The 18,039-nt window shown below is 30.9% G+C and overlaps 1 protein-coding gene across 1 annotated transcript; it reads right to left on the bottom strand.

Annotated features, from left to right (window-relative positions):
* Window positions 1-3,901: 3,901 nt before the first annotated feature.
* Window positions 3,902-10,465, bottom strand: LOC140842426 (MLO-like protein 6). Its single transcript, XM_073210328.1, has 15 exons — window positions 10,181-10,465; window positions 10,048-10,105; window positions 9,711-9,955; window positions 9,315-9,431; window positions 9,090-9,150; window positions 8,623-8,711; window positions 7,605-7,679; window positions 7,398-7,492; window positions 6,826-6,875; window positions 6,301-6,341; window positions 6,016-6,189; window positions 5,850-5,885; window positions 4,870-4,937; window positions 4,670-4,730; window positions 3,902-4,560 (listed from the first exon to the last, which is right to left on the bottom strand). The coding sequence occupies exons 1-15, from the start codon at window positions 10,301-10,303 to the stop codon at window positions 4,099-4,101; spliced, it is 1,755 nt and encodes a 584-aa protein (XP_073066429.1). The 5' UTR covers window positions 10,304-10,465; the 3' UTR covers window positions 3,902-4,098.
* Between the last annotated feature and the right edge of the window lie 7,574 nt (window positions 10,466-18,039).

Here is an 18,039-nt window from a genome sequence, read left to right as displayed (position 1 = left end):
ATTTAAAATTTTGGCATCCTAACTTCTTCTATTTAGACATGAGTATATGTATGTATTTATGTACGTATATATATTTTTATGATAAGGAATCCATTTATTACAACTGGCGCGTACATGAATATGACATTTATTGATATTATCTTATTTATTATATGTAATAATTTAATTGAAATGGTGGGACGTACGTAAAACATTGAGGCTCTTGGTTTGGGTTTTGATCTTCAAGGCGACTTTTGTGAACTTGAATTGGGCTGAGTCGGTCTTGCTTTCACCATATTTTAGATGAGAAAATTTTGGATTGCTTGGTAGATTCTGAAAATAAATCGGATTGAAAGAAGTTTTAATGGGATTTTACTAAATTAATTGAAATCTGTTCAGAAATCATTTCACCTTTTGTACTCATTTCTTTTATATATAAACCATTACTTTTCTCAAAAGGTTATAAAATATCTCATATTTTTTTTTAAAAAAAAAACATACAATAAATTAACAGAACTAGAATTCCAAATCCTAGCAATTTATTAACTGAGTCAAATTCAAATTTGTTTCTATAAATCAATAATCTATTTATATGTTAGGATGGATGCTTAAATTTTTCAATAATGAGACAAAGGTTGAGGATTAGGAACTCCTGGCATCAACTTGAACCTCTAGAAATGTAGTTTTCACTAGCCTTTTACCTATATATTATTATATAAAGGTAAATTTGTTTTTTTCGATTTAAAGAAATTTTGTATTTCTACAATATTAAGTTTCTTAAATTTTAAATTTGATCTCTAATATTTAAAAGAGTTCGTTCTCTAGCGAAAGGGTTTTTTTTTTTAAAATAATTCAAATTTTAAAATTAATTTCAAAAGTAATTTAAAAAAAAACGTTTTCAAACGTCCGTGCTTCGTAAGCGCGGACACTGCAAACGTGGAGCAGCATCCGCGCTTACGAAGAGAGGATGGTAATTGCGACGGAATTTAGCGACGGAATTTATAACACAATTAATTTAGCGACAGTTGTAAAGACCGTCGCTACAATTGCATCAAACCGTCGCTCAATTTAGCGACAGAACAACCGTCGCTCAAATCCGTCGCTAATATTTGCTATTTTCTTTATCACCTAACACTGCACGCTAATAATAGTATTAACAGCATAGCATGTACATGTACGCGGAGGATAATCTTGAACTTTCAACGGCTTGTATCTTTGCAGCATGCAATGTGCGCTGCGGAAAAAGAATTTGCGCGCTGCGAAAAATCGTTTTTGTTGTAATGAAGACATTAAATAAAAACAGAAAAAAATTCATCACGAAATAAGTTTTTTCATAAACCTCTACTATTCAACCTGGTTTTGCAGTGAGTCAGGGATGACTGACACCTTATAAAATTTATTGACATTATTTTGTAATACACATAATAAATATTAATTAAATAACTTTTATGATTTTTACATAATTTACTTATGATTGTGTTTTATTTTTTATTTCAGAATAATAGTCTTTTGTGTACATTATAAAGAGATTTTGTAAATAAAATCACAACCCATTTGGATAAAGATACTGATGAAACAATTATTGTTATCATTCAAATGTATCAAACACGTTGTGAATATGGATTTAGACGAAATTACTGAATTTTTTCAAAAAAATATTTCTCATTAATTTTATTGAATGTGATTTAAAAATACATTTCTATCACATATTAAAAAATAATAATATATAGTTTTTCGAAAATTTAAGAATTAAATATATATTAAGGTTGGTGGTCGACATCAATACACTAAACACAATATGCATCATGTCATTGCTTTAAGTTAACACAATCTTAAATTTTGAGATATGATAGTGATTAATAGCCAAAAAAATTAACCTAGCGTTGTATTTAAGAAAGTTTTTTAAAATTAGCGAAAAATAGTTTTATTTTTATAATTTTTTTTCAATTTAAATATTTTTTCATTTTCACTAATTTTTAATTAATAAGAATTAGCGACAGTGAAGTCCGTCGCGAACGGAGCGACGGTTTTTAAACCGTCGCTGATTCAATTGTAGCGACGGTGTTTTAAAACCATCGCTAAAAGAATTTTAGCGACGGTTTGTTTTACAGTCCGTCGCTAATTTCCGTCGTAATAACCATCTGTGCTTCGTAAGCACGGACGCTGATCCACGTTTGCAGTGTCCGCGCTTACGAAGCACGGACGCTGCTCCACGTGAGCAGCGTCCGCGCTTCGTAAACGCGGATCAGGGTATTTTTGAAAACGCTTTTTTTTTTAAATTACTTTTGAAATTAATTTTAAAATTTGAATTATTTTTAAAAAAAATCCCTAGCGAAAGCTATCTTTCTTATCAAGATCAAAACAAATCTCCATAGAAGAACAGTGATTGAGGAGTGTCTGAGCGTTTGTTTCAAAAAGGATAACGGACAAACATTTAGCAACTAAAGGAAAGTTAGTGCTCTGACAAACTAAAACCGTGTCCTGTTCTGATTTATTCAACTCTTTCCAACTTTAATTAAGGAATTTGAACCTCGATATGCACACAACCAAAATCTCGACATATCGAATAATTTTTCCAACATCAGGCATGGAAAAAGACAGCACGGTTTTAAATTTATTAAATGAACCCAAAAAAAAAATATAAAAAGAAAAAGAGAAAATTAATTATACAAAATCCACTGAAGAGACAAACCTAGGTAACTTCACCCACGTAAGGTGCCCAGAAGTTCTATTTTTGATACATGCCGCCGCCCAGTTCTCTTGTCCTTCTCTGCCCATTGTTTCCAGCTTCTGACATTCCCGAATGTTAAAAATCTCTACTTATTACTACATTTATCAATTTCTTGATTGATTCACACGTAATAATCTCCACCGTATGAAATATATGTTGGCTCTTACCGGAGCAGCATCGGAGTTATATAATGGAGATGGGAAAGCTTGGAGGGGTATTGGGGAAGTTCAGCAGACAGTGTTATGCAGTGTTCTGTTTATGCGTGGTTCTGGCATCAGTTGTGATAGCGAAGCAGTACTCTCGCGGCGCCACCTCCTCCTCTGTGGTCCATAAAGATGTTTCCGGCGACGGCCGCCGAGGACTTGGCAAGCGCCGCCACGGAGACTTACATGGTTCTCCCATCGGCAGGTGCCACACTGCCACCCCATGCAGAGTCATTAATTAACTGGTCGACACCACTAAGGAATAAAAAAATCCCATTTAGCGAATATTATTGTGAGCGATTTTTCTGATTCAATCCACGATTCTTATGTTTTCTTCAATTTTATGATCTTAAGGTGTAATTGTTGTTGCACTTGCATGTTTTGAGGTTTCTCCTTTATTGTTCTAGAGCTAAATGTGTGTGGTTCAATCAATCAAAGTTAATGGGCTCGATTTCTTATGACATGATACATAGACTTATTCAATAGAAGTCTTGCGTAAAATTGTGCAACTCTTGAAGTATGTATGTTCGGTCGTTCCTTAATTACATCCATGGGTTACGTATAATGTCGAACATTTTCTTTTTTAAAAGTCAGAATCACTCTAATCTCATATTAGGACGTGTGAAACTTTTGTTTGTCCAGCCATCCAGGTCAAGATAAATTTCGGTATAGGCGTATAGAGGAGTTGAATACACCGTAAAAAGTTTCTAGATTTCGTCGGCGTGCCATGTTCTTCCTCCCGCGTCTCCCCCGGAGTTACCGTGTCCCTCTTCGCTTTCGGTCTTTTCCAAATTCATACATTTTTCTAGGTGGGAATTGGAGGGTGATTCTGTCTGTGGTCGGAATTTGGGATGCCACTTAATTAGTGTTGATCGAGAACATATAAAATAAACATGAAGGGTTAAATTCGTGTACATATGAAAATCACAAAAACACATTAATCCATTTCTTTGCCAAAATAAACCAAAAGAAATCATGTATATAATTAACTATAAAATTTTATGTATATATTACAAAAACAAATTAAAAGAAAAACCTTTCCCTGTATTTTCACTTCACTGATAGGAGAGGACTTCATTTTTCAATTTGCCTACTATACAAAATCATTTTGTGAGAATGAAATTGCTATGGACACCCCTAAACATAAACAAATTACATATTTACCTCACTCCTTTGCCTTCACATTTATATGCTACATCTCTTATCAAATGAGAAGTCCTTAGACCCAGCATTGAGCTCACGTTGTTCACTTGGTAGAGGCACGACTTCCGACGAGCTCGCCTCGTGTTGGCTGTGTTCTATCTCATGATCCACATGGCCCAACTCGATGTTGTGTTGAAGAGTAGATGCTGACCCATCGCATCGGTGGATGCTCGAAGGCGATCCCTGATCAATGTCCCAATGGTCCACAGTGTAAATCGATTTTCTTGGAGATATCCGGGGACTATTGTCCATCTCGATCTGACACTGTCGTAGTAAATGCATGGGTGACGCGCCGTGCGACGGTGTAGCTGGTCGGCTCGACGTCGGTGTCACCGAAGTCGAATGCTTGCTTTCTTTGATGTGTTTCTTGGCTGCGTGGTGCCAGTTTTTTAGGGCTGTGGCCACTCGTTCATTGAATATCGTAGGTTTCATGGTCGATCCCATCTGCCCATGTTATTATGGATTGTGTGAAAATATTCATGAATAGATTAAAATTTAAGGAATACTTAATTTATTGTCATTAAACAAAAAATAATAATCATGGTTAATTTACCTGAGTCACAAGTGCATAGAGTGGTAGGGTGACGTAGCTGCATAAGATCTGTATGAGAACCCTGTTTATCAATTAATCATGGTTAATTTACATAGTTAATACTTTAAAATAGCAAATTATATTGAGTAAAACATTAGTAAATTAAATCAAGTAATCAAAGATAAATAATAAATAATAAATATAGTTTAAATTATGCTTACCCCATTGATATTCTGATCACTATATCCTCCACATGTTCATGAAAACAGGATCTTATCCCGAATTGGACCTGTCAAATATAAGGGCAATAATTTATTTAAAAAATATATATAAAACACCTTAATTTTTAAATTTTTTAAAACAAAAATAAATTTAATTAGAATTATTGGTTATCGAGTAATAAATGATAATTTTGTGTATATCAAATTAAGCTTGATATTCAAGCCTCACTTAATCTAGCTTACGCTTGAAACTTTCTTAAAACGCTTCGTTTAGCCAAAAGCCATAAAAAAAAAGTCAAATATATGTTGACAATATTAAGTACGTGTTATTAAATATGTTAAGTGCTATGATGAATAAGAAAAATAGGGAATACAAATTAACGATTTTATGAATAAGTGATGCTAGCAATGTCTAATTATACTTAATAACGATTAAGTTCGACTTTTTTATTTAAAAAAAAAACAAGATTGATGAATAAAAAGAAGATAAGTAGGAATTATAAATTTTACAAAGTTAGTAATGTAAAATATTGAATTGTTAAGTTTAGCGACGATGAATATGCAGTAATATCGACACTTTGTAACCTAAGAGAGATATTAATGCTAAATTTTTAAAAAGTCTAATTAAATTAGGTTTGTGTTTGATGATAGAATAAATCTGAATTAGAGTCTGACTAAAAATTAATGCTTATAAATAATTTATTATATTTATACATTATTTACTCTATTAATTTGTTTGAGATAACTAAAATTATAGTTTAAATTTTACGCTTAAACTCGTATTAATCTTGTTTAAAACTAAAAGGCTTGAAGCTTCGGTCCAACTCTTCGACGTGCATCTAACTTTTTAGAACCTTGGTCTATATATTGATACTTATTCAAAAAAAGGATTTTAATTTTCGCGTTTGAGGTGAGAAATTAAATTAAATTCGAAAAATAAGTAAATTTTATAAAGAAAACACGACTATTAAGCAACTTACCCAACTCCAGACAAAGAAGGCCAGTTGAAATGCATTCTGCAAAAAAATATTCAGTATTTTATTTAAAAATAAATAAATAAATAAAAAAGATTTTTGCCATGCACAGAAAATTAATTTAATTCTCTAATTAGATTATAAAATTTACTGTAATAATTAAATGAATTACCTGGAAAAGCACAAAATTAATAAGGTAGAGAATGAGGCGTGGACGATTGAACCAGAAAAGGTTATCTCCCGGTTGTACCACTGGCACACCCTTAACAACCTCCCCCCTCTCTTGAATCCTCAGACCCATTTTCGTAATTATAACTTGTAATTTGGTACCGACGAGCAATATTATCTGTTGAAAAAGTCTCAAATTTCTATGTCAAATATTTAATATTTCATTAAAACTAATTATGGAAAAACTCAACTTTAATTGACGCGTACGATGGCAATTGACACTACTTACAATCAATGGGATGAATGGTAGCCAAAGATAGGAATACCAGCCTGTCCACAAATTAAATAAAATAAATACTAATCAATTAAATTAGTATCTATCGCGTAATGAATCAGTTATGTCTATATTTATAATAATAAACATTAATACTTTTGATATAAAAGTATTATTTTTTTTTATGGACGACACAAATAGAAGATATATCTTACAAAATTGACTCATGAAATCATCTGACAAAAGTTTTTTTTATCAAGATTAAGTCTTGTGAAATGATACGGAATTTCAAAATTAGTTGACTTTCAATCTCCCTTCCCCTAGTATGAAATATTTAATTTTTATGAGGGCACCTTTCAATATAATAAAACTAAAATAAATTGTAAAAAGTGCTCTATGATTAATTAACATGTTTTGAGTTTTTGGTCATCAAAGATTATATATATATATATATATATATATATATATATATATATATATATATATATATATATATATATATATATATATATATGGCGTAAATTTTAATTTAGTACTCACCATGAGTATTGAAGAGAAGGAACAAGACAGCGAATCCCCAGATTGGTGGACTGAAATAATAATAAAATCAAGCCTAAAATCAGTTGCCAATTAGATAATTAAGAGGATATAATTTATGGAAATTTATACATTTAATCGTTTCACAAATTTTGAATACAGATGAAATGAAATGATTAATGTGAGACTATTATAATATATTATTCAAAAAAATATAATATGTTACTATATGAATAAATTTTATATCAATTCAAAGTTTACTAGCTCTTGATCATAACTAGATGAATAAGCTTGCAATGCAACATATAAATCGCAGCTTGATCGGACACGAATAACAAGTGCCTTATGTTCAAGGTGCATGACTAGTTCTAGGGCAGCGACTCGATTGACATGTCTCACTAGCTATGCATTGACTCGAGAACCACGCCGAGCCTGGACATGGCCCTAGCTAGTTCGAAGACTAGGTCTACCTCGGGTCGAGTCAAGATATATATATATATATATATATATATATATATATATATATATATATATATATAAAACTTTTAGACGTGATAATGCATGCATGGACTAACCTTATTCCAACCACCACTTTGAAGTCTTCTTCGAGGGATCTATTAATATATTTCTGGAAATTAAAGTTGTTCTGGCTTTGTGGAGCAAGATGTGCCTGAAATCGAATAATATCAACAAAAATGGAAATTGTTATTTTAAGGGTAAATAAATAAATTAATTAAAACAAATAGTTTTGATGTAATAATAATAGATATTATTGGATTTACCATGATAAATCCATGCCTTAGAGTAAGATAATCAACCTTAGGAACAGATCTTACAAACTGTCTAAAGAAGCAAACCTGCATAACGAAATTAAATTAAACAAATAAATAAAATAATAATGAAATTATTTAAAAATTTTAAAACACAAAATGTATTCAATCAAATTAATTAACATGAGAATAAGTCCATTTGAAAAAATAAAACCATAGTTATGTGAAAGGGATACGAGTGTCGTTCATCGCCTTACAAGAATTCACGTTATTGTCTTATTAATTAATGTACATAGGGCCATAAAAAGACCGTTGCCTAATAATTTATTTCCACTTTAATCATCATCATTATTTTAATAATATTTTATATTAATTCTGAAAAAACATTATTTACACTTTATTTTTTGTTATTTACATTCTACTTATAAATAAATATTTCTATAACACCAAATGAAGCGCAAATATGATCATTATTCATGCATATTTAAACACAGTTCAATAATATATTTAACTAAATGTTGACTCGTATAGTTCTACTAATTTACGGCAAGAAACAATTATAAGCTCAAGTAACACAACATTTTATTTTATAATTTATGACTCATTCTAGGATCGAGCCAACTCGATTTGAGATCGATAGAACTAGATCTCTTCGAGCTCCAACTTGTTTAAAAACTCGTGAGCCTAAATCGATCTCATGAGCCAACACGCGAACCCGACTCGTGAAAAAGGAATTTTTTCTCGGTAGGAATGAGTTATTCACTGGTAGCAAATTTGATCTGGAATGTACTTTGACATGGTCAAAATAACGACCAAAAATGGTAAATAGTACATAAGACGTACGCATGCGATATTTGTTGTTCTTACGGCAGACTATACGCAATCTTGGTAAATTATAAATTGATAAAAAGTCGTCACACTAAATTTTATTCCATTTTTCTAACAAAAAATTAAAGAAAATAAAAAAAGGGCAAACGAAAAAAAAATATATATTAAAACTAGGGGAATTTTGGAGTTCAAAATTACTTACAATCCAAAGTAGGAATGGGGTTTTGCTCCAAAAGTTCAAATGCCTTCTCCCGAACGATGTTTCTCTTGCAAACCTAAATCTTTCGGGATCTGCCATGGTATGAAAACAGCCTAATTAAATGGCAAAAACTTACGTGAGACGGTTTCACAGGTCGTATTTTGTGAGATGGTTATCCATGAAAACGTATTATTTTTTATGGTAAGAGTATTATTTTTTTATTGTGAATATCGGTAAGATTGACATGTCTCACAGATAAAGATTCGTGAAATCATCTCAAAAAGACATACTCAAATTAAATAAAGTATGTTCTCGATTGAGCTATGAAACCAATCATATTGGTTTATAGATAAGCTAAAATGAAAGTGACAACTGCAAACTCATCCGAGTATTAAATATAAATAACGATGGATTTGAAATCTTTCCATACAAACAAAGCGTACACTCCCTAAAAGATCTATTCTCTTTACCGTGTGAATATTGATACTCTGCCGTTCTTGTTTCTTTTTCCCATGCTTTCCAACTCCTCATCTATAAAACCAACAAAAATAATTTGTGGGAAAAAAATTTTATCTTGTAAAATACATATGTATATATATATATATATATATATATATATATATATATATATATATATATATATATATATATATATATATATATATATATATATATATATATGGTTACGTAAGTACCTTAGCTCTTCCCAATGCCAATGTAAGAATACAATAAAGCACATGAAATACGGCCAATAAAAATATGAAAATATGAAGCTGATGAATGCCATCCGAGGACACAAATGGGACTTTCCCCTGCAGAAATTAGTAATTATTAAATTAATTACCAATTAAGCTACAATTTAAATAATATTCAGGCCATATTTATTAAAAGTAATTAATAATATAGTTGTTACAATATCACTAATTGTGTGACTTGGGATATATGACATTTTAACCACAAACTTTGAAAAACGAATGCATGATCAGTAGTGAAGTCGGAAATTTAGCAAATCAGAACACAAATATATTCAGAAAATTCAAATACACGAAATAATTTACGATAAAAAAGAAGAAGATGATATATAGTCATGCCTTGGCTGCGCATTTATCAGTCCCGCCGGCGGCCAAGATCCGTCGAAAGCTGCCACCGTCGTCGGCAGCGAGAAGCTTCCGCCTGCGATCTTCATCTCCGTTGACGGAGGACGGGTACTTGGTTGCCTCTTGTTTTTTGTTGCATGGGTGCCACGTGGCTCCTACCTCTTTGGATATACACATACCAGAAATTACACTTTGTCCTACTGTCAAAAGCAGGGATATAAATCCCAGCAGCATCAACTCTGCAATAATACAAAAAGAATATAGTGGAATAAATTAATAAATTTGTCACTTGTTACAAAGTTATATTTTATGAAATAATTTGATTACATACCTGATTTGATTTTCTCGAGGGATTCAAAGAGAGCATTTTTGTTTTTCGACTTCAACCACTGCAAATATTGAATACAAACATAAAATTTGGAAACAAAGAATTTAGAAATTAAACAAAAATCAAGAATTCTCACCTTCCCTATTAAATGGATGATATGCTCGATGACTATAGAGACAGTTACTAAAACAAAACACACAACCGCCACAGCCCACGTCGGCGTTTCCTCCAGTGTCCTTCCTCCGCCGCCGCCAGCCATTTTCGGTGTGATCCGCCGCCACAAAGTAATTCAAAAGAAGTTGAAGCTCCGGTGAAAAATATAAAAATATGTATATTTGTATCCTCCAGAACCAAAAATTCTTTAAAGTGATAAAAGTCTCTTTTTTAAGTGTGTGAATTAAACGGATATATATGCCTATCAGCCTATGGACGATCGTATGTATATAAAGTGCGATAGATATAATATGCCTATGGACGATCGTATATAAAGAGCAGAGTCTCGGAAGCAGGAAAAGGAAGGGTATATTGGGGATTTCAAATATGGAGTTTGAGTGACATCCTAGACGCGTGAAATAAAACAAGTGAGGAATATTCTTGCACAAAATGAGTAGTCTAAGCACATGATTTTTTTCCTGAGATAAATTAATTTTATTTAAATTTACGATAAAAAATAATATTTTATATAAAATATAATATTTTTAATAGATGATCTAAATAAAATATTTATCTACAAATTGACTCGTAAACTTTCTCACATTACTTTTTATATTAAAAAATATACATATGAATTCAAATTTCAATGTGAATGTCAAACTCTGTATGACACTCATTAAATTGGATTTAATCATTTTTATCATGTAAAATTCAATGTAAAGGGAATTATCCAATTGAGCTTCCTGACAAATTTAATTTCCTTTTTGTTTCTTTTGATGTGTTTTCCGTGTCCTCGTTTTGTAGGTACATGAAATGCAGAGGAAAACTCATTCGCGATATTAGCTCAGTCACCAGCAAATGCTTGAGTTATGGGGTCATAATTCTTCACTTATCGAAAATAAAATATTGAACTTGTGACATGATACCAAATATTACAGCTCATATAATGGTTCTGTCACGTCCTAGGTTTAGGCTCGCGTTTACAATTCTACACGATGGACCATATAACAATTAGGGTGTATCCGTCTTTATTTTACGAAAATGATTAACTCTATCACTCGATACATACCAACGTGGCTCCTACAGGTTCGAGAGGTCACTTCCGTGATGTAACACTTTGTCTCGCAGATTCAAGAGTTGGTTCCACCCACGTAGTACTTCACCTTGCAAAACAAATATTTTCTGAATGTAGCACTCCGCCCCACAAGTTTAAAAAATGGATCCGACCAACGTAACATTTCCCTCATCATAACACTTATTTCTTTATGTTTTCCATATCTAATACATTTCTGCCATGCCTTGGGTCCAATCTCGTATTTGCGCGAATGCACAATGGATCATATAACAACTAATTCGTATTCGTCCTCATTTTACGAAAATGATTAACTCAAGTTGTTATAAAAAGTTCGTTATAACCCATTATAAGTTTCACAACCACGAGCTATCCCGATCTTGGGCTCTCTCTTAGTCCTTCTCCCGTAAACGGATTTTTAAATAGGTCCTTACTCATAAAATATCTCATCACTGGGAAAATGGTTCATTCACCTCACCTGACACTCGAACCTAAAACCTCCAACACAAGTATTTAGATTTATGAGAGTGGGTACCAACTGTTTATAAGAGAAGGTCCCATCGAGATAGGTCATGATCATTACAATAAATAATTTTAAACTATGATTTTTAACTCATACAGGACAAAGATATTACAACATTCACAAGTTCAACTGAAATCTTTTAGCCATATGCAAGAGTCCACCTAGAGCAATATTCGACACCTATCGCGTTGGCAGTTGGCTAGCATTTTCGACACGAATCGTGCTTGTGTCACTCAATTGGATGCTTGCTTCTGTACAAAACACAACATTCCTGGGGCACTACTGGCAGGACCGTGCCTATTAAGAGGCAAATGAGTCAAATGACCCAGGCCCATCTCTTTTTTGGGGCCCAAAATTGTTTTAAAAAATTATTATATATAATACTAGTTATTAGATAGCCAAAACCAAGTATTTATTAAATAGAACTTGCTTAGCCTGTTATCGATTTATTCCTCAATCTTCCCCAATATTCATCTGCAGACAAGCCTTAATCGACTCCAGTCGTTGCGTCGTCTCTAGGTTTGATTGAAAGACCCGTGAAGAGCTATAAGTCTATTTTCTTGTATTTGCTTTGTTCGGGCTTCTAATTTTTTATTGTAGTTTTTTACTTTCTTCGGGGCTTTATGTGATATCTATAATCTAAGCTTTTTGACTGAAATTTTGGTGGATGTAATGTTTATCCGGTTTTCAAATGCTCATATTACTTGTAAAATCTTGTTGATGTCCTGGTCACAGTAGCAGTGCAGAGCGAAGTTTCTCAAAGATAAAGCTCATCAAAACTTTTCTCCGATCAACCATGTCACGAGAAAGATTGAATGGATTGGCTATGTTATCGATTGAGAAAGAAATTACTGAACAACTTGATTATACAGACTTGATTAGTATTTTTCGCTCTAAAACTGTTAGCGCATTGTTTTTTAGTTATCATTTTGGACATGTTTGATAATTTTATTCGTTTAGTTTTTTATATTATCTTTGACGTATTGATTTAATTTGAAAATTTGCCATGGAACTAAAAAAATATGAACAGACATTATAATTCAGAGGCCTCTTTTTAAAAGTTAGACTCATGCCTAAATATTGTTAGGATCGGCCCTGACTACTGGTGCCGCTGATCTTTCCTTAGCTAGACATAAGCCGGCTCATTTCACTTGATAGTTGTAGGACTTCAAAGATCTGCTACAAGCTTTTCAAGGCCCCCCATGCTTCGAAAATTAGAAGTTAATTAATATGATGGTCAGTGTTAGAAATGTTTCTAGGTGTAATGAATGATCAAATCTGTAACTTAATATTTTTTTATTGCCTAGGCATATTATAATTCATTGTCCGTGTGTATTGATGTGTTTATATTTTGATATATTTATTTGAGTTAATATAAACGGTGGAAAAATAGATGAATTTATAAAAGAAAATCTGCATATCGATCGACGCAACACTGTAAGAAAAGAAAGACGAGGCACAAGCATCTGTAAAGAACCGTGTGATAATTCAAATTTGAAGTAATTCTCTTGCGTGAAGGAAAAAAAATCGAGAAGGAAATCAAAGAGCCGTATCCAACATGTCTAGAAAATTCTCGAGAAATAAGGAATGGATAGAAGAATTTGCCTTATTTTCCAACCGAGTTTGAGGATTTCAAGGAAGAAAATATCGAAAACAAATAAATAATTTGGAGAAGAATTCAAGCCCAAATCAGAGAAGAAAAAATATAGAAAACAAGGAAATAATTTTGGAGAAGATTTCAAGCCCAAATCAGATGAGTTTTTGAAGTACAATACAAGGCTGAAAAATATGGGATTTTCGGAAGCCTTGGAGAAGAAATTATTGAATAAAAGGAAAATATTTCTTGGGAGGAGACTTACTTTAAGAGACTTGCATTGTACATATATATGTTGGCGCCTAGGTTTATTAGTTTGAATTTTTTTTACTTTTATAGTTTGAATTTTTTGTAAGATTTTATGTTTTTGCGTTAATAAATTTTAATTGACCTAGTAGTTTTATTTATTCGTGAGATTTGAGGTTTGCATATTGTTTAGATTAATAAAACTAAAACTTGTGAATATCAGTTGTTTTTCATAATTATTCGTTTGATTAATAAACTGATCAAATAGTTTTTATTCTTATAATCTACTGCTGAATTAGATATAAAATCAATAATTATTGATCCCTCTAATTTGTGAAGCAACTAAGATTAATAATTTTATGGTTTTGAATTTAATAATTCTTAGGGAAAACAACTGACAAGATTAAATGCAATAGATTGTATTTATGTCGTTTAGTTTCATCATTCATGCTAATTTTTAATGCTCAGTTAATTAAATCTTTTATCATGTGCATGAGATTGTTTGGTTGATAAGGGTTGAAGTATCACACTTATTTCCTATTTAACTATGAGTAAGTCTCTTGTGAGACGGTCTCACAAATCTTTATATGTGAGACGGGTCAATCCTACTGATGTTCACAATAAAAAGTAATATTCTCAGCATAAAAAGTAATATTTTTCATGGATAACTCAAATAAGAGATCTGTCTCACAAAATACGACATGTGAGACCATCTCACATAAGTTTTTTCCATAGTTTTGTACATTTACTTTTTGCAAATTTGGTCAAAAATTGGTTTATGATCTTTATTTTTTTACTTTTTAAAATTTTAGTTATTTTCAACTTTCCGTTGTAACATTTCTGCGAAAAAATGACTTAAATTCAAAACAAATAACTAAAATTGGGGAAATAAAAATAATGGATTAAAACGTATAAAATTTAACTATTTAAAAGACTTAATCGTTTAGAGAAAAAATATATAATATCAAAGTTACCATTTTCTCTTCTAATAAATATCTTCAAATAATTATGTTCCTCTCCGGAATGTACAATTGATTATAATCTTAAAAAAAAAATTCAATTGAATTTTACAAAACGGTGAATAGGAAAATATATATCAATCCAACTAACCACACTGATTAAACAACACAAAAATTATACAATATTTTTTCTTGTAAACTTATCAATTTGTCTAGTGTGATTTACTTAGTTAAGGTGATTTGAAAAATGTTGTATTAGTCATGTTGTCTACTCAATGTAAACCGAAAAATAACAACAGCAGATTACTACATCATTAAAAAAAAAGACAAAATATTGTTTGCTAAATTTGTTCCTTTTTTAAGAAAACTACATGATCAAACAAGATAATTAATTTCTTCTTTAAAAATTAATCTGTCTTATCAAATAAGTTGATTTTTGTACCATTGAATTCATTCAAATTGATGGTTAATTCTATTTTATTGAACTTTAACTAATAAATAAATTAAAAATATATGCAATTCTACGTATAATTATATACACATATATTTCTTCGCCCTAATAGTATGTGTCAAATTTCTTTTTTTATTTGTCTCAAGCTTGTATCGTATTTAAGAATATTTATTTTACAATTTTTTTTCTAATGTTAGAATAAAAAATATATATAGAATGAGTGTTTGTAAAATTTTAGAACTATAATAGATCGTTCATAAAATGTTCATATTTAAACCGAACATCATGATAAGTGCGATTTTAGCACTTATATTATATTAGTAATCGATTTAAATTATGTTGATTGTGAGCATAATAATTAATGCGTTTTGTGTCTGTTTTTTCTTTTGCAGGAATTAAGGCAAGTGTTTGTAGCGTAATTAAATATGGAAAGAGACGAGAGCACATAAAGAAAGAGCATGAAGTCCAAAAAACGATGAAAGTTCGAGGAGCAGGTGCACCCTCGGCCCTCGCCACCCCGACGAAGCAAACACACGCCTGGCATGTTTCCTAGAAAAATGTAAACACGAAAGTGTCAAAACATTAGCAAACCCGCGCCCGTCGTCGTACAAAGGTAGGAAAATTCGGGTATTGGGATTTAAAAGACGTCTAGGACAGATTAGAAGAGGACTTTTCGACGTTTTTGAAGAGAAGACGACTAAGAGACCAAAGATGGCATTGAAGAGCTAGAGATCTTGGTATGAAGATGGAGAGGGTGAACCAAGTAAAATCATCTATCTTTGTTTTGATTTATTCTCTTTCTCCTGATTTTTTCGAATGATGTTCAAGAAAATGTTTTGCCATATTTTCACTTTCGTTATGAACTATTTTTTTTGTCTAGAAAAATGACGTAGTTTGATTTGAAACTATATTTTTGATCTTTTGATTCATATATTCGAATTATTCTTCGGTTTATTTAAGTTTTCATGTGTTTATTGCTATTTATAGGTAATAGATTAATGATTTAATAATTAGAATCTATCATTGAAAGAGAGGATTTTGAATATCATCATATTATTAGTATTTATAGAGTTTGAAAGATATATAATATTTTTTAAAACATTAGAAGAATTATTGTGCGAATTATATTATTTGATATTTATTTTTTATAGAAAATATTGGAATCAAAATAGATAAATGTTATATTCATTACTTGGAAATGAGAGTAGAAAATAATAAAAATTCTCGGTTAATAAACTAGAAGAATATACGGTATAGATATATATTGATAAGAAATAAACATAGTTGATAGGTAAGTGTAATTGAATTTCTATAATTTGTCTCCCATTGAATTTTTCCATTATCTTATTCTCGATTAATTACTGCACTCTTAGTATTTGTTATTAACTCGTATTTGATTTTCTAAATAAATTAAGACTATTTTAATTACAATACTTACCGTAACATCGAATTATTCATTCTTTCGTGGGATGATATCCCTATTTTTTCATTATTTCATTATTGTACACTTACGATAAGAAAAATATGCAATAAACTGAGAGATTATATTGAGTTTGATTCTAAATCAAGAACAAGTCAAGCAACATAACCATCTAAAAACTACTTAATATTGGAAATCATTTGAAAAAAAAGGCAAGTTGAAATGATAAAAACAGTCTGGTTGAAGTATTTTATCAAATATTTTGTATGTAACATTTTAATATTTTATAGAACACATAAAATATTTCAAGTATACCTACCAAACATTAAAAATAAATAAATGTAATAAAATAAAAAGACACCGGTTTTTTTTTTTATGGAAGTTCAAATGCTAAATTCTTTTAATATTATTTTTTTTATTTTCCTAGAAGGATCCCAGTAAAAAAATTTGAATGATACAAACCCGTTATACAATCTCAATCCAACCGATTTCACTGTCTGATTAAAATTCCTAGCATACTCTAAATATTTTTGATAACAAATACATATTCGTTAATGTCTTTGTGCAAAAACTCTCAATCAATTATTCTATGAAACACATATCAATTTTGCGTGACACTATTCAAATGATGTATTTTCAATACTTGGACATGGAAGAAATTTAAAAACACTGAGGTGAGTGTGTGTATATGTAGGACCGAGTGCTTACCGCTTTACCAAAAGCTATAGCTAGTGGTAATGATGTAACTCAAATCTTTTAAACCGCACAGCAGCTCAAGCACCATGGTTCGATCGCTCTACCAAGCAAGGACAATTATTGCACTCAACAATCTCCCTCTCAATAATTGCACTCTTTGCAATCAATGGGAATCGAACCCATGACATTGGCTCTGATACCAATTATAGGACCGAGTGCTTACCGCTTTACCAAAAGCTATAGCTAGTGGTAATGGTGTAACTCAAATCTTTTAAACCGCACAACAGCTCAAGCACCATGGTTCGATCGCTCTACCAAGCAAGAACAATTATTGCACCCAACAGTATATATATATATATATATATATATATATATATATATATATATATATATATATATATATATATATATATATATATTTTAAAAGTTGCTCTCGCTTCTGGGCCGATCCCACGAATAAAAAACTTATAATTTTAGCAAAAAAAATTAATTATTATTAACCACGCATTAATTCACTCCTTAAGTGCCGATCATTCATTTTTCTCCACTATAATTAATTGACGATTGTAGCGACCTTTAAGGCCTTAAACACCATTTTCGAAATATAAATCGATTATAATTAATGAATGATAAGTATTGTCATTATTATGATAAGGAATGTTACTTAAGCTACACAAAATATTAATGATGATACACATTAATAATTTCAATCCATTAATTAAACACAAAAAGATTACTCTTCTACGTTATTATTTGAAATTTCCTAATCGATAAAACAAAACAAAAACAACAGTACCTGTCAAGTACTAAAATAATACATAATAATTAAAATTGATAAATTATTATCTTAAATCTACAATGATTTACAATCGGGTAGCTTA

This window comes from Primulina eburnea, chromosome 10, assembly GCF_022965805.1.
Source record: "Primulina eburnea isolate SZY01 chromosome 10, ASM2296580v1, whole genome shotgun sequence".
Taxonomy (NCBI): domain Eukaryota; kingdom Viridiplantae; phylum Streptophyta; class Magnoliopsida; order Lamiales; family Gesneriaceae; genus Primulina; species Primulina eburnea.
The sequence above is the reverse complement of the archived record's forward strand: the minus strand, read 5'-3'. Positions and strand labels throughout refer to the sequence as shown.

Excerpts from the sequence above, each read along its gene's own strand:
- LOC140842426 (XM_073210328.1), bottom strand. The coding sequence starts at position 10,303 with ATGGCTGGCGGCGGCGGAGGAAGGACACTGGAGGAAACGCCGACGTGG. Across the intron at positions 7,493-7,604 it reads TAAGGCATGGATTTATCATG|GCACATCTTGCTCCACAAAG; the intron begins GTAAATCCAATA and ends ATTCGATTTCAG. Across the intron at positions 5,886-6,015 it reads TTAATTTTGTGCTTTTCCAG|AATGCATTTCAACTGGCCTT; the intron begins GTAATTCATTTA and ends ATTTTTTTGCAG.